The sequence below is a fragment of the Chrysochloris asiatica genome, unplaced genomic scaffold (genome assembly GCF_000296735.1).
Source record: "Chrysochloris asiatica unplaced genomic scaffold, ChrAsi1.0 scaffold00013, whole genome shotgun sequence".
Classification (NCBI taxonomy): Eukaryota; Metazoa; Chordata; class Mammalia; order Afrosoricida; family Chrysochloridae; genus Chrysochloris; species Chrysochloris asiatica.
In genome coordinates this window covers 22,097,811-22,122,362 of record NW_006408531.1, presented here as the reverse complement: position 1 = coordinate 22,122,362, position 24,552 = coordinate 22,097,811, and the positions used below count along the sequence as shown (strand labels likewise).

The 24,552-nt window shown below is 39.0% G+C and overlaps 1 protein-coding gene across 1 annotated transcript in view; it reads left to right on the top strand.

Annotated features, from left to right (window-relative positions):
• Window positions 1-24,552, top strand: part of AKAP7 (A kinase (PRKA) anchor protein 7) — a 183,812-nt gene that overhangs the window by 16,926 nt on the left and 142,334 nt on the right. The window contains exons 3-4 of the mRNA XM_006834726.1: window positions 4,812-4,951; window positions 17,494-17,630. Coding sequence (XP_006834789.1) covers window positions 4,812-4,951; window positions 17,494-17,630 — 277 coding nt within the window. The remainder of the gene's footprint in view (window positions 1-4,811; window positions 4,952-17,493; window positions 17,631-24,552) is intronic.

Below are 24,552 nucleotides of genomic sequence, written 5' to 3'. Positions count from 1 at the left end.
ATAATTAAGGATTAAAATAGGATATTGTGGTGATATTCTGTATCTGTCCTTTTGCATTTACTAATTGAGAATTTCTTTAAAGAAGTTTTAGTCAAGTAGGTGGTTTCCTGTGAGACTATTTTGCCATGTAGAAAAGGCAGGCTAACTGCTTAATTTTTCCCCTTTTTGATCTGACTAGTGAATTTGTGGAGTGCTAGTGTGGCGCTGTAGGATAAGCACTGGACTGCAAGGTCAGTTTGAACCACAGGGTAGCAGTTCAAACCCACCAGCTTCTCCTTGGAAAACCTATACAGGGTTGCTATGAGTTGGAACCGACTCGATGGCACTTAACAACAACAACAGTAAATTTGTGGTTTTCATTTTTTTTTTGAGTTATTATGAATTGATGGATTTAAACATCTCTGTTGTGCTTTATATTGAAGTTATTTTGTTTTTTGATGGCCATATTGCCCTAGTTTTATCCTAGTGAGTGCCTCTTCACATTGGCTTTGTAGACCTTTTGGTCTGATTTCAGTAATCTTGAAAATTTCAGGTTCCTCCCATACATTTAATGCTCAGAACTGAAGTATCCATTTCTCTAAGGATTGGTTAGATCTTAAAATTCCCAGATAACAGAAGTGAAGTGATTGGACTGAAAGAAGCTTGTGGAAAGCTCATTGTCCTCTCCACTTAATCTAGTACTGTCCCTGCAGGACTGAAGCGCATGCTGCTTACTGCTCTCTCTGTGGAGGGTCACTCTCTGCTTCGCTTTTCGTTTTTCTCCACAACACGGGCTAGTAAATGCAGATACTCACTAGCCTAGCTGACTTTGCTATTTTGTACAATGAGATGTAGGTGAAAGACAATTTTCAGTTTTTTAGAAATAGACATTATGGTTTTAGATTAAAAAAAAAAAGCATAGATTTAATTTTCAGAAACCTGTTTCTGTACTCATAGAGAGTGAAAGTAAATTTCAATGATGAAAAACAATGGATAGTTTATAAATTATCTGTTTTTTTAAAATGATCTTTAGCAACCTCAATTTATATCCATAATTATGTTTAGTTCTGAGTAATATATAATAATTATAATAATAACGCTTTTATCCAGGAAATAGTCTAAGTACTTTCATTTGTTAACTTACTTTATCTTCAAAGCAGCCCTATGAGGTAGCTGTTAGGCATATCCTCTAATTATAGAGGAGGAAGGTAAGGTAAAGAGAACTTATGTGACTTGCCTAAGGTCACACGGCTGGTCAGTGAAGAGCAAGGGTTCTAACCCAGACACTTTGTTTCCTGAATAAGTGGAAAATTGTTTCCATTTCCACAGTACCAATTTACTAACAGTGGGTGGAAAAAGGCTATGAATGTATGTATAAATAGATTTATTGCATATAAATTATCATATCTCATTAGCATGCTTTGTTACTAAAATCAGAGGTAGAACCTTTTCTTCTTATATCTAAAGTTATAAACAGCTCAACAGCAAATTAATTAGGTTTTTTTCATATTGAAAAATATTGTATATGAAATAAAACCCAAAGGTATCATTTATGAGGTGATTCAGATACTATAAAGCTCATAATGCAGATGAATATGCTTCAAACTACTTTATATCAATAAGGGAGTTGTAAAGTTCTGATAAGAGCACATGGGTAGAAGAAGCTACTAGTGCTTTCTTTGTTTAAATATGTATCCTCTATTTGAAAGGAGGAGTCCTGGTGTGGCGCTGTGGGCTAATTACATCAGACTGCAAAGTCGTTTAAACTGCAAGGTTGGTGGTTCAAGCTCACCAGCTGCTCCTTGGAAACCCTATACAGGACTGCTATGGATCAGAATCGACTTGACGGCACTAAACAACCACAGCATTTGAAAGGAGCTCCAGTGGCACTGTGCTATACTAATTGCTCGACTCTTAACCCACCCTAGGAGAAAGAAGCGGCAGTCTGTTTCCATAAAGCGTATCACCTTGGGAACCTGTGGGGTAGAATTGACTCAACAGGCAGTGTGTTTGAGTTCTGGTGATTGTATCCTCTGTTTGTGAATCTATCATTCACTGACCACAGTTATTCTCAGGCCTGCCATTGAGACATGTAGTTGGGAAATAGGTATGGAAACAGGCCAGATTAATTTGCTTTAATTCATGATAAAACAAATTACCCAGGTCACCTTGCTCTTCATTGGCCTCTGTCATCTAGAGTTCACAAATATGTATTAGTCTTAGAAAGAAAGCATGTATATCCCCACAAACCCTGAGTTTTAAAATTTTAACCATATACTATTTTTTTTTTAGAAATTAGCATTAAAATACTTTTTGAGCTATTCACATAAAAATTGCTGATATTTCAAAAAGAAACAGAATAAGGACAGTTAATTTTGTTTTGTGGTGTGTGTAATATTTACTAGTTATGCAGAACTCGAATAGAGTAATAGTTTGGTAGAATAGGCAACACTAAAAGAAGAGCTTAAAGGTTTCATTGACCATTCTTGACTCTGATATTGATCCTTTTTTATTCTTCATGTTTTATTGTGAATTATATGATATTTTACATGGGAGAACTTTAGTTTTACATTCATTCCACCATACATCGTTTCATTGCCATGGTTCCAATCCCCTCCATGCATCATCAACCGACCAAAGGGTATACCCTATAAACCCGCCCCCTACACTCCCCCCCCCCCCCCATTCCTCAGCACAGAGTCCCTCTCCCCTCCCTCTCTGCCCTCTCTGGATCCAAAGTCCTCAGCCACTTCATCACTCCATGTCATATTGATCCATTTTTAAAAGGTCGCCTGGACTTGTGTTTCACTATACTAATGTGTAAAATAAGGAGTTTGGTTAGATCACAGGTGATTATGCACAGGGGCGTGGAATTACTGCTTCTATCCTGTGTTGGTAATGGTTGAACCCAAACTTTGTTTCCAGTCCTTTCCTTTTCAAGGCGTTGTGTGCCAGGTGTTTACTACAGGTTACTATAGTTGATTACAAAAATGAGCCCAATCTTAGAGGACTGAATATAAGGTAAGATTGTTTCTGCCAAATCCTTTCCTAAATCTTACTTCAGAAAAGAATATGTTTGAATTCTTACATTGAGACATTCTGTCAATGGGTTTGTTGTTGTTAGTGCCGTTAAGTTACTTCTGACTCATAGTGCCATCTAGAGGGTTTCCAAGGAGCGGCTTGTGGGTTTGAACTGCTGACCTTGAGGTTCAAACTGACCTTGTGGTCCAATGCATATCCTACCATGCTACACCAGGACCCACCAATGACTTTATTGGAACATAAGCAACAGTTCAAGAAGACCAAGTCTGAAAAGTCAATTAATACTAGTTTTGTATGCATATGGAAGCCCTCAGATAGATTCTATAAAAAAGAGATATTGGCATGCCATATAGACTTATTAATTTTTTCTGAGGGCATAGCTTTTCTGGGGGTAGGATAATGCGCTGGACTGAAACATTGGTTTGAACCACAAGGTTGGAAGTTCAAACCTATCAGCCACTCTTTGGAAACTATACAGGGTTGCTATGGGTCAGAACCAAACCAACTTGATGTCACTTAACAACAAAAACAGCAACTTGATAATTTGAATGATAGGTTTTGTAAACACTTTTTAAATAATGAATCTGAAAACACTCTTAAGTGCTTCTCAAACTATTCAGGCAAAGGACAAGGTTTTTAGAAAATTTTTGATTTGTTGCAGACTGATACTTTTGTAAAATGCAATAAAAATCAGGGGATTAGAAAACTGCTTATAAAGAAAGCCCTATAGATAGAAGCCCAGAATCCAACCTGTTCTGTACATTGAATTTTGGGCTTAAATCCGTAGGTCTTTCTTTATAAGCAACTTTCTTCTAATAATTAAATTTTTATTATATTTTACAAAAGTATCAGTCATCAACAAATAGGTAATTAAAAAAAAATATTACTCTCCCTAAGTGTTATGAGTCGGAAGTGACTCTACAGCACATAACAATAACAACAGCAAGTCTTATGAGGGAGGGTGTTGGCTTTGTAGGATAAGCACTGGACTGCAAACTGCAAGATTGGCAGTACAAGCCCACCAGCTACTCTGCAGGAGAAAGATGAGACTTTCTGCTCCCGCAAAGATTTACAGCCTCAGAAACCCTATCCAGGGTTACTATGAGTTAGAACCTACTTGGTGGCTCACAACAAAAACAAATTGTTATGAAAATTTCTTAAGTATTTCTCTCAAAAATTTTTAACAGTTTATAGAGTAACAGATGGAGTCCTGGTGTGGTGCCATAGGATAAGCAATCGACCTCAAGGTAGGTTTGAACTGCAAGGTTCGTGGTTCAAACCCACCAGCCGCTCTTTGGAAACCCTATACAGGGTCACTACAGGTCAGAACCGACTCCATGATACTTAACAACCAACAACAATGACAATAGTGTAATAAAGGCCATGAAGCACTCTCTCTGAGTGGCGTTCCTGAAAGTAGCTATGTTTTAGAAGTTACATATATAGAGAACAGATGACAAAATTCCCCAAGTTTTGTGAAAATTGTGGTGGCACATGGGAGAGAATGTCCTAAACTGAAGTTGTTGCCTGTTGTGTAAGCAAAATTTTGACACATTTATTATGTAATATAGTAGCAGTTAAATAGTTGGGACAAAAACCATGTTGTGTGCACAGCCTAAAATATTTGGTACCAGTTAGTTTCTCCTTGGAAGAGTTTGTTAATGCCTATTTTAGATTAAAAAATGATAATTAAGAATGACAGCTACTTACGTATTGATTGCTTCCTTACAGTGTTTTCTTTGTTTCTTGTTAGCTTTAGACATATTATTGCTTGGCTTTTTTTTCTGTAGTCACTGATGTGCCTCAAATAAATGTGAACACAACTGAAGAAAATGAATACATCACGAAAGATCAAAAAAAGAAGAGGAAAAGAAAGTATAAAGATTATCAACCCAACTATTTTCTATCCATTCCGATCACTAACAAAGAGGTACTTAAATTTTTTAAAAATTACTTTCACTATAAAGTTTTATGGTAATTATATTTTAGGTTCACTAACTTCTTGAAAATTTACTTACTTTCTGCTTCTGAGAATCTTTGGTGACATTTTAGCTGGGCTATATAGCTTATAAAGGATCTCTGGTAGTGTAGTGGTTATGGATCGGGCTGCTAATGTCAAGGTCAGCAGTTCGAAACTGCCAGTTAGTTGTTCCACGGGAGAAAGATGAGGCTTTCTGCTCCCATAAAGATTTGCAGCCTCGGAAACCCTGTGCAGGGTCACTATGAGTTGAAACCGACTCCATGGTACTTAACAACAACAACAGTGCAGTGTATACAGGGAGTATTCCTATTTAGGAGTCCTGGTGTGGCACTGTAGAATTAGCACTGAACTGCTAACCACAAGGTCGGTGGTTCAAATCCAGCAGCCACTCCTTGAGAAACCGTATACTGGGTCACTGGTAATTGGAACTGACTTGATGGTACTTAACAACAGGAATAATTCCAATTTCCAGAAGCTTGTTGTTATTTGCCATTGTGTAGATTCAGAATCATGGTAACTTTTGATACAACAGAAAGAAACATTGCCAGACATCATTGTCACCAGCATGTGTGATGCCATCACTGTGGTTATTACCGTGCTAACCGATCTCACCAAGGATTTCCATGTCCTTGTTGGCTCCCTACTTCACCAAATAGGCTATCCTCCTCAAACAACAGATCCCTCTTGATGATGTGTCCAAAGCAAAAAAGCCACAACACTCTCTTATGGTCTGTAAGATTTTCATTGGCTAATTTTCTGAAGTAGTTTATGAGGACTTTCTTCCTAGTCTTTCTTAGTCTGGAAGGTCTGCTGAAAACTGTCCATCATGGGTGACCCTGCTGGTATATGAACTACGAGGAGGCATAACTTCCTGCATCAGAGCATCATGCAAACCACTGTGAGAGGAGTGCTACATTTTAGCAGTAGGAACATTTTTGAATAATTTTGTCAAAACTTATTTTTGACAATCATTGAAATAATAACTTCTATAAAAATTACTTGAAGAAGTGTTGCTGGGTGGTGTGTCAAGGCTTGGTGAACTAAAGTAACTGTTCAGAGGCAGGTAACAGTGATGAGGTAAGAAAACAGGATTCTGAGTCTCTGCTGTGAAAGTGCCCTGGGCTCTTTGCCCTGCTTTGACCTGTTGATGGTAGAGATGACTGTAACATTTTGCTGTTGCTAGATGCCGTTGGTCGGTTCCAACCCATAGTGACTTTATGAGAACAGAATGAACACTGCCTGGTCCGGCACCATTCCTGCAATGATCGTTAAGTTTGAGCCCATTGCTACTGCCACTGGCCAGTCCATCTTGCTGAGGGTTTTCCTTTGTTTCTCCGACCTCCCACTCTACCAAGCATGATGTTCTTCTCCAGGGATTGGGGCTTCCTGATAATATATCCAAACTATGAAGATTTTTGTTTTCTTTACATTGAGATTCAACCCATACAGAAGTCTTTGATTTTTACCAGTAAATATTTTAAGTCCTTTTCTCTCTTAGCAAGCATGGTTGTATCATCTGTATATTGCAGGTTGTTAATGGGTCTTCCTCAATCCTGATGCCACGTTCTTCATATAATCCACCTTCTCAGATTATTTGCTCAGCATACAGATTGAATAAGTATGGTGAAAGAATACAGCACAACTTTCCTAATTTTAAGTCATTCAGTTTCCCTTGTTCTGTTCAAATGATGGCCTCTTGGTCTTTGTACAAATTCCTCATGAGCACAATTAAGTGTTCCAGAATACTCATTTGCTACAATGTTGTCCACAGTTTGTCTTGATCTACACAGTTGAAAGGCTTTGCAAAGTCAATGAAACACAATTCCATCTCTTCCTCTGAATCCTGGGTGAATTTCTGACAGTACACAGGGATATACTGCTGCAATCATTTTTGAATTATCTTCAGAAAAATTTCACTTGCATGTGATATTATTGATATATTGATTTCTGCTTTCCACTGGGTCACCTTTCTTTGGAATGAGCACAAATATGGATCTGGAGGTGCTTACTCATTTATGTGAAGACATTTGGAAGATAGTTTACCTGGCTTACCAATGAGGAGGGATCCATGTATGTGCCCACTCCAAAGAAAGGTAACCCAGGGAAAGCAGAAGTCACAATATCATTAATATCACATGCAAGTGAAATTTTGCTGAAGATAATTTAAAAATGATTGCAGCAGTACATTGACAGTGAGCTGCCAGAAATTCAACTTGGATTCAGAGGAGGAGGTAGACAAGGGATATCATTGCTGATGTCAGATGGATCTTGACTGAAAGTGTAGAATACTAGAAAGAAGTTTACCTGTGTTTTATTAACTATGCAAAGGTGTTGGACTGTGTGGATTTTGACAAGCTATGGATAACATTGCAAAGACATGGTATTTCAGAACACTTAATTGTGCTCACAAGGAAACTGTATGTAGACCAAGAAGCAGTTGTTTGAACAAAACAGGGGGAAACTGAATGGTTTAAAATCAGGAATGGTGTGTGCCAGGGTTGTATTCTTTCACCATACTTATTCAATCTGTTGTTGTTATTGTTAAGTGCTGTTCCGACTCATAATGCCCCTGTATAGGGTTTCCAAGGTGAGTTTGTATCATTGACCTTGCAATTCAGACCAACCTTTCATTCCAGGGCTTATCCTACAGTGTCATCCATACTAGGACTCCCATTTCATTTGTATGCTGAGCAAATAATCTGTGAATCTGGATTATATGAAGAAAAATGTGACATCAGGGTTGGAGGAAGACTCATTAATGACCTGTGATATGCAGATGATACAACCTTTCTTACTGAAAATGAAGGGGACTTAAAATACTTACTATGAAGATCAAAGACCAGAGCCTTCAGTATGGGTTGCACCTCACTGTAAAGAAAAACAGAATTCCTCACCAGTGGACTAATAAATAACATCATAATAAATGGAGAAAAGATCGAAGTTGTCACAGACTTCCTTTTGCCTGGATCCACTGTCAATACTCATGGAAGCAACAGTCAGGAAATCAAATGACTTATTGCATTAGGTAAATCTGCTTCACAAGACCTCTCTAAAGTGTTTTAGAGCAAAGATGCCAGTTTAAGGACTAAGATGTGCCTGATCCAAGTCATGGTATTTTCAGTTGCCTCGTATGCATGTGAAAGTTGTACAGTGACTAAGAAACACCATAGAGCAATTGATGTATTTGAGTCATGGTGTTGGAGAAGAATATTAAAATATCATGGACTGCCAGAAGAATAAACAAATCTGTGTTGGAAGAAGTAACAGACAGAATGTTCCTTAGAAGCAATGGTGGTGAGACTTTGTACTTTAAACACATTATTAGGAGGGACCAGTCTGTTGAGAAGGACATCATGCTTGGTAATATGGAGGGTCAGCAAAAAAGAGGAGGACACCCAATGAGAAGGATTGATACAGTGGCAACAACACTGAGCTAGGGCATGGCAATGATTCTGAGAATAGCGCCGAACCTGGCGGTATTTTGTTTTGTTTTTCATGGGTTCACTATGAGTTGGAACCTACTGAATGGCACTAAACAATAATAGCAATCATAAACATAAATAAATTCTTTAGGGAAAATTTTGGAAAAATCAAATCTAAAAGACAGTGTTTGGAGTCCTGGTGCTATGGTGTATGATAAACACTGGAAGGAATGCTAACTTCAGGGTTGGAAGTTCAAATCCACTGTTCACTCTTTGGAAACCCTAAACCTATACAGGGTTATTTTGAGTTGGAATTGACTCGATGGCACGTAACAACAACCATAAGACACCATTTAGTTGAGGAGAGAAGATGCATAAGAAAAGAAAAATGATGTAATGATACAAGATTTTAGAATTTGATACCATTTCTGACTTTACTGTATGTACTTATTTGATTATTTTGGCACCTTATCAGTAACATAGTGCATAAAAATGTTTAGGTGATACAGAGTTTAATTGATAATTTTTTATTAAAATAGTCATACGTCATTTGGATAGGTTTTCTTTGAGATTAAGCATAAAGCAGGAAGTCAGAGCGTGGCCCTACTTTATTAAACAGTCCAATCGAAGGCTGGTCCTAAGAGGACTGTTAAATAGATGAAGAAACTTTCCCTATGGCAGGCATGTGGGTACTATTTAGAAGCGAATCTAGGCTCTTTGTTTTGATTTATTACTTAGAAATATTCCCACCATGGAGTGTCTCAATGTAGATGTTTGATAAGCACTTCTATATGCTGTTTTAATTGTTGTTACGTACAGTTTGTCGATTCCAACTTACAGTGATCTCGTATAGAGCTTCCAAGGAGTGGCTGGTGGATTTGAACTGCCGACCTTGTGGTTAGCAGTCCAGTAGGCCATACATTTATGTTTCATCATCTTTCTCCAGTACCTCCTCCCATTCCCATCCTAGCCTTCTTCTTACCTGTTCCAAAGAAGACTGGCGGACAGCTGTGAAGGCAGGTGGGAAAGGGATGTAGCCGAGAGCAGACAGAGAGATTCTTTCCTTCCACCGCTTGGTTCTGGTTGACAGTGGGATTTGGGCCACAGAGATAATTCTGTCTCTTGCTCTGTGTTTCATACTGCAAATTGCTTTCTAGTTCTCAACTTCTGTGAGCACGTGTACACAGTGAAAAGAGGACAAGCTTTGGAGCCCCACAGGCCTTGTTAGGATGCCAGCTGGGTCACACATTGCACTGTGGTCACTTTACTGACTTTCTGTGAGCTTCAGTTTCTTCAGGTTTAAAATGGATATGATAATATCTACCTCAAATGATTATTTTGTAAACCCAAATCTGGACATATCACTTACCTGCTTATACACCTCAGTATTTTGTCCTTAATAGTAGGAGAAAGACAGTTCTTACCATACATTCCTTCCCATGTTCTGCATAGTTGGCTGTTCCTCCCAGCCTCTTTTCTGTATCCATTGTTCTTCCTGCTTGAGCTCCTCTGGCTGGCTGTCCTTGAACTTTCCACTGTTCCCTGCACCCTAGGGAAAGCCTTTTCCAGCTGGGAGTTTTCTTTCTTCTCTTGGTTTTGTTAATGCCAAACTCTCTGCTGAAACCTCTCTGCCTGTGTCCACCCTGTACTACGTGAAATCCTCTACACCCCAGTTAAAGGCTTTCATGGATTTCCTTTTGTCGTTTGTCATCATTGCAACTTGTCATTGGTTTGCTTTCCTTGCAAGCTTTTAGCTCATTCCCAGTACCTTGAACCTGACTGATAGTGTTCAGTACCATCAAGTTGGTTTTGACTCACAGCAACCTTGTATGGGGTTACTGAGGAGCGGTTGGTGGGTTTGGACCGCTGACCTGGCTAAAGAGTCCAGTGCTTATCCTGTAGCATTACATCAGGATACCAGGCTGAGAGTAGTCACTGAAAATGCTGACATTTCAGGGGAGAAGATATTTTTCTGACATAGCATGTTACAAAAATGGAACATTTTAATAAATCGTAAGTACAGTGTTACAAATGCTGGTTTCATAATAGAGATTGAACAGTAGTTGTTTGTTTTGAGGGCAGTATGGTGACTTCTAATAGTGCCAAATGTAGGTTCAAGTGACCTTGAAACTAACTAATTTACTGTGTCCTCTCAACAGACTTATTTGTAGGGAATAAGAAGCTTACATACAAATATGGAAGGAGACAGCAACTGGGCAAGAGTAGGAGATAACATTTTCTATCTTCCATGTGTATGAGCACCTTTTTTGTTCTGTTTATTTTGTTTCAATGCACCTAATGCACTTTTCTTTTAAAGTACATATGAGCTTTTGTTGGAAGGCCTGGGAAAAGAAGTACCATTTATAACATTGTTTCAATGGGAGACTTTCTTCCAAGTTCCAATTAAGTGACCTGCAAACAAACTTTTGGAAGCTTGCACATTCACAATGAGTTGCTCTACTTTTGCCCTGTTTGTTGGCATCTAGTTTTAAAGAGCTGAGTACTCAAGCTTCCATTGAACTTTGATTTTTAAATATCTTCTTAGAAGTTTGGAATTCTTTTATTAATGGAAAATCAGTGTTTCATATTTCTATTAAATAGAATTTGACCATGAATTAGAATGATTCCATGGAATATAAGTATATAAAAATATGTGCTCTTCTATTACCTGCAATTAAACATCTCTTGGATATGGACAATTAAGAAAAATAAGAGTTCGATTTTGAGGGAAAAGGTTGTTGTGATAGTTCTCGTAAATCTTAATTGTGACAGCAGATTTGCTTAGAGAAATTCTAAAAATAATGTCACTAAATTAGGTCAAAGAAATTCTTGTACTGTGTGCTGGAATTAACTTCCTTCCCACATGCAGAAGCACACTCATTTTAAGGAATTTTCTTTTACTTCTATATGCTTTGAGTCAGAAAACTTAAAAGTTATAAAAATAAAATTTCTGATTGGATTATTTGTAAGCATGCGGAATGTGATTTAACACTGATGTTTAGCAGATGGGTGTCTGTTGTCACTAGTTTAAACTTAAAGATATCATTCCATGGATGAAATGTTTAAAAGTCTAATTAATAAAGCATTTCGTTTTAAGGTTTCTTTCAATAGCATATTTAAGCATGACTCTAGTATTAGGCTTTACAAATGTGCATTGTGCAGTACTGCTAATGGTAGGGGATTGTGGTAATAGGTAAGCACTGGTGGTTGTATATATTTGTAACAGTGGCTATAAAAATTAGTTTGTTTTAGCTTTTGGTGACATTGGTGAGTTTTTGTTTTGTTTTTTAACATATAGAGAAGACTTTGAACTTCTTTTTCTTTTCAAAAGAAAAGAATTTTCTTTTCAAAAGAACTGAATTTTTCTTTTCATTTACCTTTAAAAATGCAATTAGGAATAAAAGCATTTTAAATAAATCTTAAGATGCTATCAGGAAATATATAAATTAATCAGGAGCATCAAAGCATGCTTAGAAATAGCATACTTGATTAGATGAATTTGACATTTTTGTTGGTTTGAGGTTAATCTTGTATTATAAGCAGGGCTTTGAACCAGTTTAGATTAGTTCAGTCATGGCCAATGAAAACAAGGTTAGCATTCATGTTGCAAAGCAACCATCTTGTTCTCTCTCTCTCTCTTTTTTTAACTTTTCTTGGTGACTTGAGTGAAGGTTTATAGATCATCAGTTTTACATTCAACAAGTCACCTCTTTCATGTGACAACAGTTATCCTATTTCCTCCCTGTGATTCCTGTTACCATTCTACCCACCTTCTCATCCCTTCTCAACTTTGTCTTTAGGCAAATGTTACCTTTTGATTTTGAATGATTGACCATCCAGTGAGAATGCCTTACTAGTGTTGTTGTCCCGCCTTTAAACCTATCTACTACTTGGCTAAAAATTAGACCACAGGGTGAGTTTTGTTCTAGACCTGAAGAGTGGTCGAGGGCCATAGTATTGGCTTCCTTCCTCCAGCTTCCTCTGACAGACAAGGAAGCCTAGACTTTTAATTTTTTTAAAAATAATTTTGAGTTTTGGTTCACATTAGCAACCATATCTTTTGTATGATGAATATTGACCCAAGTAGGGAACTGACTGTGCTGATTTGAGTATCTATTGTATTGCAGTTGGAGACCACCTTTGAGTGGGACACGGCTGCCTGTTTTTACTTGGGTTAAGATCCAGTGTGCAAGAGATTTAGTTGCTTGTGCCCTTTTGTTCCAGTGCCATGACTGAACCATTTGAACTGAACTGATTATAAGTACCGTGCGACTTTGAAAAATAATGATTTTCAAAATGCTTTGCCGTTTTTAATTTGCTATCTTACAAGCTACTGCATAACTCAAAAATACTAATGGTCTGAAATTACAGGCAGTCCCTGGGTTATGAACATACAATTTATGTAGAGCCCATAGTTATGAACCCATCCTGCAAAGCCTATTACATGAAAAATCTCAGGTAACATACATACAATGGTTTATAATGACACACAGGGACTTCTTTGTGAAATGCTTCCTGTTATTACTGCATTGTTTTAGCGTCTCTAAAACTAAAGATGTTTTAGTGTATCAGGAAATGTTTTTTAATGTTTCCTTATTCATAGAAAGGTACACTAAATACTAAAACAAACATTTGATTATCTGGTATAAACTGTACCTAACTATTACAATTTACGTACAAATTTGCCTTAACGATAGACTTATCAATGGAACTGTTTTGTAATTTGGAGATTGCCTTTATTCTTCCATGTAGCAAGTTGCACTAAAATCACTGAATATATAGGTAGATGGTATTTTGAATATTTTCCTGACTTTAAATATGGTTAGTATTTGAGCTTAGAATAAAGATTAAGTTGTTATGAAAATGCAAATGTTATTCCCATCACTGCATGTGAGAAGCATTTCCCTGCCTTAAATGGGACAGTTAAAAATGGCTTAATGTGTTGTAAAAACTGGGAGACAAAAGTGCCCTGGGCAGTTGTTGTTGTTGTTGTTAAGTGCCTTAGAGTTGGCTTGGATTCATAGTGACTCTGAATAGAGTTTCCGAGGAATGGCTGGTAGATCTGAACCGCCAACCCTGAAGTTCAAACCAAACTTGCATTCTAGTGCATTATCCTGCAGAGCCACACCTGGACTCCCTGGGCAGAGATCCATTTAATGAAATATTATTGGCAGTGTTGCATACCTTATATTAGGCTAATGGTGTAGAGCTTACACAGTATATTTATATATCTTGTCTAGCAGTGCCTGCATGGTGCAAACTGTTTAGCACTTGACTACTAACCGAAAGGTTGACAGTTCAAACCCACAAAGAGGTCTTGCAATCTGCTTCTGAATGGTGACAACCATGAAAACCATAGTGCAGTTTTATTCTGCAACATATGGAGTTGCCATGAGTTGGAATTGACTTGATGGTGACTTTAAAAAAAGAAGAAAGACGTTGACAGTGTAGATTTTATTATTCCTCTTTTACAGTTGAAGAAGAAATGAAGGCTCAGGGAGAGTAGGTGATTTGTATGGGAGTTATACTGTGGCAGACCGGAACTTAAAAGGCAGAATTTCATACCCAAGTTTAGCACTATTGATTTATATCACTCTCTTAAACAACCAACTTCTCATCCCAGACCATGTTTTCAAGATAAATTAAACCACAATAACCATTTGCAGTAGTTAAAGTTTGAGGATGTGTATTGGTTTTGTGATCTAACATTTTTGAACACCTGTTTACTTGGAGTCCTGGTGGCACTTTAGGATAAGCACTAGATTGCTAACTGCCAGGTCTGTGGTTCAAGCCCACCAGCCTCTCCTCAGAACCCCTATACAGGGTTACTATGAGTTGGAACTGACTTGACAGCATCTATCAACAATAACTAACTACCTGACACTGCTCTAGGCCTTTCTTTGTGTACCTGGGCCCTCTTGAACTGCTCTGTTGTTTAAGTCCCTCTGAGCTCTCCAGTACATCTGGGGAAAAAAAAAAAATCTCAAAAATTCAAATTTAACAATATTGAAGAGTAATGCGGGCTGCCAACCTCAGGGTCAGCTGTTCAAACCAGCCAGCTGTTCCGCAGGTGAAAGATGAGACTTTCTGCTCCCATAAAGATTTACAGCCTCGGAAACCTTGTACAGGGTCGCTATGAGTTGGAACTGACGCCACGGCACATGACAACAACAACAACAATGCGAATTTACTCTAAAGGCTTTTACTGAGAGGGCTGGTGTGTTCCATTACACAGTAAGACTTCCTAAAACTCCCTTTAAAAGGTGTCTTTTCACTCAATATTGTAGCCTTATGTCAGTACCCACACTTCCCTCTTCTTGCTCCTCTTGAAAACAGACAGTCAGACACTCCTAGTAGCTGTGCGGGCTGTCTCCCTCACCTTACAGCTCAGTACCTCCTTCTCCGCCTTCCTTTCACCCTGCCTACATCTCCCCTCCAGGTGCCTTCCTCATTTTTTTAGCCCCATGAATTGCAATATGTATTTTTCTCAAGTTCCCTTCCTTCTTTGGGCACATGACCTTGGAGGCGTCTTTTAATTATTATGTTTCAATTTATTTTACTAATGATTATACCAATCTGGTAGTGTAATGGTTACGAATCGGGCTGTGAACCGCAAGGTCAGCAGTTCAAAACTACCAGCTGTTCCGTGGGAGAAAGATGAGGCGTTCTGCTCCCATAAAGATTTACAGCCTCGGAAACTCTGTACAGGGTTGCTATGAGTTGGGACCGACTCCACGGCACATAGCAACAACCTCATAGAATGTCCAGAGATTTCAGGGAGCCACTGAAGGCTTTAGTAAGCATATGTAAAATGCTTACTATAGTGTTCAGACCTACTGAGTTCACAATAAAGGTTAGTTGCTACTACTGCTTTGGTTCAAATATGGTTTTTATAATTATCACCAGGCACTGTGGTGAGAGCAGGGCAGGAGTAGACATTGCACTCAAAGATTTAGGTGTGGTGCTGCAGGGTAATGCACTGGACCACAAGGTTGGTTTGAACTGCAAGGTTGGCAGTTCAGACCCACAAGCTGCTCCTTGGAAATCCTTACATAGGGTCATTGGAATGGACTTGATGGCACTTAACAACAACATATAAAAGAGAAGGATCCCTGGTGGCATGGAAGTTAAGCTCTTGGCAGCTAACCGAAAGGTTGAAAGATCGAACCCACCTAGCAGATCCGTGAAAGAAAGATCTGGCGATCTGCTTCTGTAATGATTGCCACCAAGACAACTTTCTCTGTCACATGGGGTCACTGAGTTGAAACCCAGTCAGTGGCACTCACCAACATGAGGAGCAGAGGGAATGAGCCTCTATTAAGACCTTTGCAAGCTGGTATTCTAGGAATGCTTCATTTTTCGGTCTATTTCTATCCTTTATTGGGTGTCACAGAAGTAACATTTTGCTTTGGGAAATATTATTTTAAGTGTTGTTATGTAACATTCTAGCAGTAAAACCTTCATTCCTGTGTAAATGTCTTCTAGATTGCAAGGGATAGAGAAAAGCTGAGGTTTTTTGGATGATGTGGCTTTATTGTAAAGATACACTGGGAGTATCTCTTCCTGATTTGCCCAGTCACATTCCCTAGAGAATGAAAACATTGTTCCAGGATAAAAAAGCTACTCTATATCAGAGGAGTCCTGGTGGGGCACTGTGGGTTAATGCACCAGACTACAAAGCCATTAAAACTGCAAGGTTGGCAGTTCAAGCTCACCAGCTGCTCCTCAGAAACCCCATACAGGGTTGGTGTGAGTTGGAATTGACTAGACAGCACTTAACAACAGCAACAACTAGTATCAGAGTAGTCTTTTGTGCTCAGGGTTCATGTCTTCCTTATCTCTCTCTGCTTTTCTTTTAATCGTCTCTGCTACTGCTAAATCCCTCTCCTTCTCTTTTCTCTCTCTTACTAATTCTTTCCTAAAACCCCAAACCCCAAACCCACTCTTATTTAGTTAATTCTGACTCAACGATCCAATAGAACAAGGTAGAACTGCCCCCACAGGGTTTCCAAGGCTGTAATCTGATGGAAGCTGACTGTTTTAGCTTTCTCCTGTAGAACAGTAAATGGATTGAAACCACTGACCTTTTGGTTAGCAGCTGAGCGCTTAAATTACGGTGGCACCAGGACTCCTCATGCCGTCTGCATGTTTTTCCCCTTTGGCTATAGCCCAGTTTGCTATGCTGAGGCTCCTCAAGAGAGGATATGGTTAGTTAATCAGACATTGTGATTTTCATGACCTCCTTTCAAATACATCAACAATTAGAAGTGGACTAGACTTGAGATTCTGCTGGGGCGTGGAGGTAGAAGGAAGAATGTATTATTCCTCATCCTGCCTCAGAGGAGTAGGTATTGGCAAGGGGAAGGCAGATGAGAGACTGAGTCTGGATACAAACCAGCAGTTTTTCTCACATACAAAGGGGGCTTCCAGAAGTTTGTGGGAAAATTCTCTTATCTGTCCATTTCATTTTTCCATGAAGTTTTTGAAGCTTCCTTGTGCACATTTGGACTTCTCTGTAACTCTGTCTCCATGGTTATGTCCCTTCTCACACATCTAGAAAAATGACAGTTGTCATTTCTGTTGATATTTTCAGTGTTCTAAAAAATGTTAAAGGTCGTGAGGAATTCACTTGTAGGCAAATAAATATTACTGCTAACAAAAATGGAATGCGAATGGGATCTGCTAGTTTGACCTTTCTGTGGCAAGAATAAAGCGTTTTTAGGACAGAGCCTAGTTACAGTGGACTACAGCCACGATTCCAGGGCAAGTTGCTGAAGAGAGACATGGTTGTTTTCCACGCAACCACTGGCCCCATCTATAAAGTGAGAGTGTTGGGCCTGGCATTGTTACAGTGGACAAGCATTGTGTGGATTTGAAAAGAAACCCCTAGACTTACAGATCCTATTAAGTTAATTATCCAGGGTATTTGAGGATAAGTAGACAAGCAGATAAGCCTTTGATTGGGTGAAGAATCTTGACACTGTTTTAATTTTGGTTTTTCCTTTTTGATTTATATTTTGCCATCGGAAAGATTTCTACATAACCTTTTTTTTTTTTGTGACTAAATAGATTACAAAAGGAGTTAAGATCCTGCAAAATGCAATAATACAGCAAGATAAGCGTCTGGCCTCAGCAATGACTGGTGATGGTTCTTTTCATATTACCCTGCTAATAATGCAGTTATTAAACGAAGATGATGTAAGCATGTGAGTAAATGCCTTTCTTGAATATTACTTTCTAAATTATTACTTTAATATATAAGTAAGCTTAGCAGAACCCAAAGACGTATTTTTTATTATAATTTATTCCACTTAATAATCAATGTATATAATTACGTATGTGACTATTCTTCTTAATCTAAGTTTTTTTACTATGTTATTGTTACCACACGGTAGACCTGATTATGTTTTTGCTCATGCTCTTTATGTAACCACACTTATGTAGTTTATGTTATGTTGTCTGACCAAGAAGGACCTGTCCCTGGAATAGGGCATCTTGCTTGGTAGAGGGTCCGTGAGAACAGGAAGGCCCTCACAGGATAGACTGACACCAGTGACTACAACAATGGGCTCAAATACCGCAATGCTGTGAGGATGGAGCAGGACCAGACAGTGTTTCATTCTGTTCTACATGAAGTTCTCAATGAGTTGTAACTGACTCAAAGCTCCTGTCAATGATAACAACAGCAGTCTGACCATTGAGGGTAGGATTCTAGGTAAAGCTTCTGGGAGCAAGTGTCAGCTATCTCTTACTAATTGACTTTAGGGAATTCCTTTAATCTCTGATGAAATGGGGGGTGTGTCAATATCAATTATTCTAGAGCTTTTCACAGTATGCTGTTATTGCTGTTGTGCCATCAAGTCAGTTCCAACTCACAGTGACCCTGTGTGGGGTTTCTGAGAGTGGCTGGTGGGTTTGGGTTGGACAGCCATGCAGTGCATATTCTCCAGTGCCGCACCGGGACCCCAAGATGTGGAGCTGTTAAGGAGTTGGTAAACAACTGGTTGTCATTGAGCCACCTCCAACTCATGGCTACTCCTTATTTAGGTTAGAGTAGAACTGTACTCCATAGGGTTTTCAGGGGCTAATTTTTTGAGGGAGAAGTAGATCTCTAGGCCTTTCTGCCAACGTGCCTTTGAATGGACTTGAACCACTCTAGCCTTTTGGTTAGCAGTCAATATTAATAGCCATCAAAGCTGCCATCTCAATGGACCAGTGGACAATGATACTTTTGCCTCAGTTTTTCCTAGAGTCCCTGTATTCATTCATTGAAGAGTTGGACCATAAACGTTGAGTGTAAGACATTGATTACTGCTTTCCAATAAGGAGTGGAGAACCTTGCTCTTCCTACAAGTCTTTGGATTACTTTTTCTGTACTCTGACATATACATCTTCTGAGCAAGTGAAGAACAAGGCTTGAATTAAGAAAGGGATGAGCCAAAGGGGAAATAAAAGTGAGAAAGAAATAAGTTAACAACTGAAAATATCCAGTTACAGTATGATTATTGTGGTTATGACTCTTCCACAGTAAAATCTCATGATTTTAGATAACAGTGCCCTTACTATCCCAAGCTCATCTACCCAAGAGTAGTGCTTGAGCTCCCCGCAAAGACAGAGAGGTTTAGAGGGTTGTAATTGACCCAATTTGGCTGGATCACTTTGTCAATGGGGAGAAAATGAGTACTTTGATGCTTTTATGAAAAGAAAATCAAGGAAGATGTGAACCAGGAAGATAAAAAGTGGAGAAAGAAGAGTATGGCCAATGTGTGTTAAACTTGAGATGTTGTTTTTGTTGTTGAGTGCCGTTGACTCAGTGCCAATCCATGGTGACCCTGTATAGGGTTTCTGAGGAGCGGCTGATGGGTTTGAACTACTGACGTTGCTATTCAAACTGACCTTGCAGTCCAGCCAATTCTGAAGAACTGTGGTCTGGTCAGTGAAAGCACGGCCAGCTCTGAGGAAGGGTGTGGCCATGAGGATGCTGTTTCATCTGATGGTGGAGAGAGGAAGAGGCATGAAGCCAGACAGTGCTCTGTTGCCTCTTTTGGAATTGAATACTTTGTAACCCTCCATACCTCCTGTATTTGGGTAGAGAACTAGGAACAAGAAGACACTGACTGGCTTGGGTTTCTCAGAGTGTGGCTGGGGAAAATTGCAAGCTTAGAAAAGTTCCTGCTCAACTAATACTAGAAGAATATGGCATTAAACAGATTCAAGAAGATTCCTAACAAATGGGCCTATGGTAGTTTCTTATTCGCCACTGCGTATGCAAGACATATAGATGGATCCAGAAGTTTGCTTTGCTCTGATGGGAGAAGTAGGAAATTTAGAGAGAATTAGTGGATCAGAAACTGGATGGGGGCTAAAACCAGTACTGAGTATTCATATTTCTTGATCAGAGACCCCAGAAAAATGGAATACTTGAGCAGTAGATGCCAGGACAGTGCTCAAGGAGAACAGACATGTTTTTAGTGGACTCCAGTGTAGGGTACCCAAGGATACGATCACACCATTCTCCCCAGAAATCTGTGAGAAGACCAAAGACTTTGCAAATTTCATCGTCTTACAAGGCTATGCAGGGTTTTTTGGAAAGAGGTGGGAGAGGGCAGGGTGACCTCCTGCCAAGAGAAGGAAAGTTTGAATTACATGAATGATTTTACCCAAAATAAGCCTTTTTAAACAAGAAGAGATGGGTTTCAGTTGACAGAAAGCGTGAGAGAACAAGAGAGATAAGCCAAAGGGGTTGGCCTGATGGATGTACAAATGACCTATGAATCTCAGTAGCCTCTCCTGGTGAACATTTCATGAACTGTAAATGATGCTAGGTGGTATGATGCTAAGCTTGGAGGTAGGGCATTCATGATATATTGAGTTGTTTACCACTGCCTATGTGGTGTCAGTACCGACTCGATGGTACCTAACAACGACAACAACAACAACATGTGGGTGGAGCTGTCCTTCCTTGGAGTCATTCTGAAATATTTGTGAGGGGAATTTTCTCATAAATGTTATTTATTTTGTTGTTACTGAGAAAATACACAGCAACACATACATGCTCATTCAACAATTTCTGCATGTACAGTTTAGTGACATTGGTGACATTCTCTGAATCGTGCAGCCACTCACCCGCCTTTTTTGAGCTGTTCTTCCCTCATTACCATAAACTCAGAGTCCGCTAAGATTCATAGCTAGTCTTTTTTTTAACTTTTATTGTGAATTGAGTGAAGGCTGACAGAATAGATCATCTGTTATACATTTCAACAAATCATATACTTTGTTTCATTACAATGATTGTAATTCCCTGCATATACCAACAGTTAACAACATTTACCTCTATTCCTTTAACTATTGCGTATCTCCCTGTGTCTTCTACTGCCGTCATCTTCTTCTGCTAACCTCCCTCTTGTTGCACTTTCCCTGCTTTGTCACCTATATTAATATGTGTCTACCCTCTAGCCTATGAGTAATTTTCCCTCTCCCCTTCCCGCCCCCACTCCCACTGTAAAACCATCAAAGATTGTTTCTTTTATCAAGAAAACTTTCTACAACATTGGTCTCATACAGTATTTGCCCTTTTGTGATTCACTGATTTCACTCAGCATAATGTCCTCCAGCTTCATCAATGTCATGATGTGTTCAGAGATTTATTGTTATTCTTCAGTGTTGCATAGTATGCCATTGTATGTATGTACCAAAGTTTGTGTAACCATTCTCCTGTTGATGGTATGTAGGCTGTCTCCATCTTTTTGAAGTGTCTTTTGTAGACAGCATATTGAAGGACCCTGTTTTCTTATCTAGTCTGCTAACTTTGTCTTTTGACTGGTGCATTTAATCCGTTGACATTCAGTGTAATTATTGATAGGTGTGAATTGATTGCTGTCATTTTTCGGTGGGCATTTTTTGTAGTGCCGCTGGTTTCTTTGTTCCACATAATTTTCTACACTGATTTCATTTGTGGGTTTTCTTTCTGTTGTGTTAACATTTACTAAATCTTTCTGATCTCCTCTTAAAACTTTGAAGGGTAGGTTTATTAATTTTCTTTGAGGTTACCTTGTAATTTATTAATATTTCCCTTGATTTAAAACAATCTGTTGTATTTTGAAATCTATTTAACTTTCTTGCCTTTTGGAAGTTCTGTATCAACACTATTCGTTTTTTTGTTTGTTTGTTTTTAAGGTTTTTATTGTGGATTGAGTGAAAGTTTACAGGGCAGATCCTCAGTTTTACACTCAACAAATCATATACCTTGTTTCATTATAATGATTATAATCCCCTCCGTGTACTATCAGTTAACGGTATTTCTCTCAATCCACTTTAGCTTTAAAAAAAAACAAAACACAAAGAAACCCACTCAGGCATATATAATAATTTACATCTCTGAAGGTGAACCTGATCTATACTCAGAGAGGTGTTGTTGTTGTTGTTATGTGCCGTCAAGTCATTTCCGACCCATAGTGACCCTGAACAGGGCTTCCGAGGCTGAAAATCTTTACGGGAGCAGAAAGCCTCATCGTTCTCTTGCAGAGCAGCTGGTAGTTTCGAACTGCTGACCTAGCTGTTCGCAGCCCAATTCATAACCACTACGCTACCAATGCTCTCTCATACTCAGAGAGGTAGTTATTCTAAATACCAACAGAGAGGGAAGGCGTTTTCACATCAAGTATCAATCCTATCCCTTATGTACACAGGGTAGATAGGGATGGGCAACTTAGACACTGGTTACCTAAAATGAGGGGGCAATAAAGGCACGAAGTGACTGGCTTACAAGGTTTCAAGAGGGAGTTTAGTTTAAGAGTATGGGGGAAAGAAAGGGTCCCCACTGAGTAGATTTCATCTTGTCTAGATGGGTCTGGTGAAAAGAGATGGTGATAAGATTCATATGATTCAATAGTGAATAATTGTTATCATGACTAATTGCGACTGTCACAATTGTAAAGGTGGAAGTTTTGTAACAAAAATAGGGGAGTGGTTAATCTTACATTCCAGAAACAGAAGGCCGTAGGACCATCAAGGGAGAAGAGCACAAGCAGAATGCAGGACCTTATCCAGAGAAGCAGCAGCGCCAGAGACAGAGATGGGGTCATGGAGAAGGAGCAGCCGAGGATTCTAGATTCATGGGAAGAGAGGGACTGGTGGCCAGGAGGCAGACTTGCAGAATGTGCCCTTTGGAGATGTAAATTATTATATATGCCTGAGTGTTTTTTTTTTTTTAAAGTTAAAGTGGGTTGAGAGAAATACTGTTAACTGATGGTTGAGTTCAGCCTATTTCTTCATTGCTGCCTTTCACCCTCTTCCACTCACCAGTAGACCAATATGGTCACCAGCAAGCTTACGTGCTTGTTTGTGTGTTATAGCTAAACTTTTGAGTTGCTATTGTCAATTGATCCCATAAAGATAGTTCTTAAAAGAGCGCAATGTTCAAGTCAGACTGTTTTATTGTTGTTAGATTCTGTTGAGTCGATTCTGACTCATAGCCACCTTATGCACCTTATGCACAATAGAATAAAACACTGCCCACCTCTACATCATCTGCATAGTTGTTGTTATGCTTGAGTCCTTTGCTGCTACCACTGTGTCTATCCATCTCCTCGGGGGGTCTTCTTTTTTGCTGAGCCTCCATTTTACTGAGAATGATGTCCTTTTCTAGGGATTGGCCCCTCATGTCCAACGTATAAGAGATGAATCTCACCATTGTAGCTTTTAAGGAGCATGCTAACTGCACTTCTTCCAACACAGACCCGTTTGTTCTTCTGGCAGTCCATGGTACCTTCAGTACTCTTCTCCAATACCACAACTCAAATGCAGCAATTTTTCTGCGGTCTTCCTTAGTCATTGTCCAACTTTCACATGCATATGAAAATACCATGCATATGAAAATGCCATGGCTTGGGTCAGGCACACTTTAATTCTCAAACTGTACCTTTTACTCTTGAAAACTTCAAAGAGGTGTTGTGCAGCAGATTTGCCTAGTATATTAGATCTTTTTTTTATAGTTAGGCTAAATAGTTGTTTGGTTTTAAGATGACTTCAGGGTATATTTTTGGTTTAAGGTTTAAAATTATCAAAGAATTGATCAGGATTTTCTATGGAATCGTTAATGAGAATGTTGAGTCATTGTAGCTGGGCACCATTCTGTTTTTCTGCTCTCACGACAAAGGAGGCATTCTGTATCTTCCTCCTCTTCCTGACTCTCCTTTTTCCTCTAGAACTTCAGGTGACTAGAGATCAACAATTGGCCCCTGGGTGGCCACTTGTAAGCTTTTAAGATCCTAGTCATTTTTCAGTGAATTAGGTGGTAAAACAGAAGTAGTAAACACATTGTTATGAAGCCAATTAACTGGGATGTCATGAAATCAAAACTGTACATTTCTAAACCAAAGAACCAAATTCCATGTGGTGTGGGAATTAGGTTGCACATAAGCAGCCTCAGCATCTACTGTTTTCCCTCATAGTTGTTAATGTATCTGTCACACAACTTTTGCCAATTCAGCTTTTGACAGGTATACAACTTGTTGACAGCAATGACAGTGATCAGCAGTTCTAACCGATCCTTAGTGTGGTTTTTCCATTACTGTTAACTATCCCATTTTCCCATATGTCTCAGCCTTGGGAACCACTTTGGTGTTTACACATTTGCCTTTTCTTGTCTCTTTGTATAAGTGAGGTCATAGAATAGTTGTCCTTTGTAATTGGCTTATTTTACTCAACTTAATGTCTTCAAGTTCCATCCGTACTGTGTCATGTGTCAGGCTGTGTTTTGCCTCCTGGCTGAGTAGTAACCCATTTTATGTACCACATTTTATTTATACTTTCATGTATAATGAACATTTATATTATTTGCATCTTTTGGCAATTTGTGAATAGTGCTGCAGTAAACATTGGTGTACAGGCTTCTATCAGAGTCTCTACTTTTAAGTCTTTGGGGTATCTGTGGCTAGGAGTAGAATTGCTGGGTCATATAGTATATAGGAGCTCTGGTAGTGTAGTGGTTATGAATCAGGCTGTGAACCACAAGGTCAGAAGTTCGAAACTACCGGCTGTTCCGTGGGAGAAAGATGAGGCTTTCTGCTCCAGTAAAGATTTACAGCCTCGGAAACCCTGTACAGGATCGCTATGAGTTGGAACCAA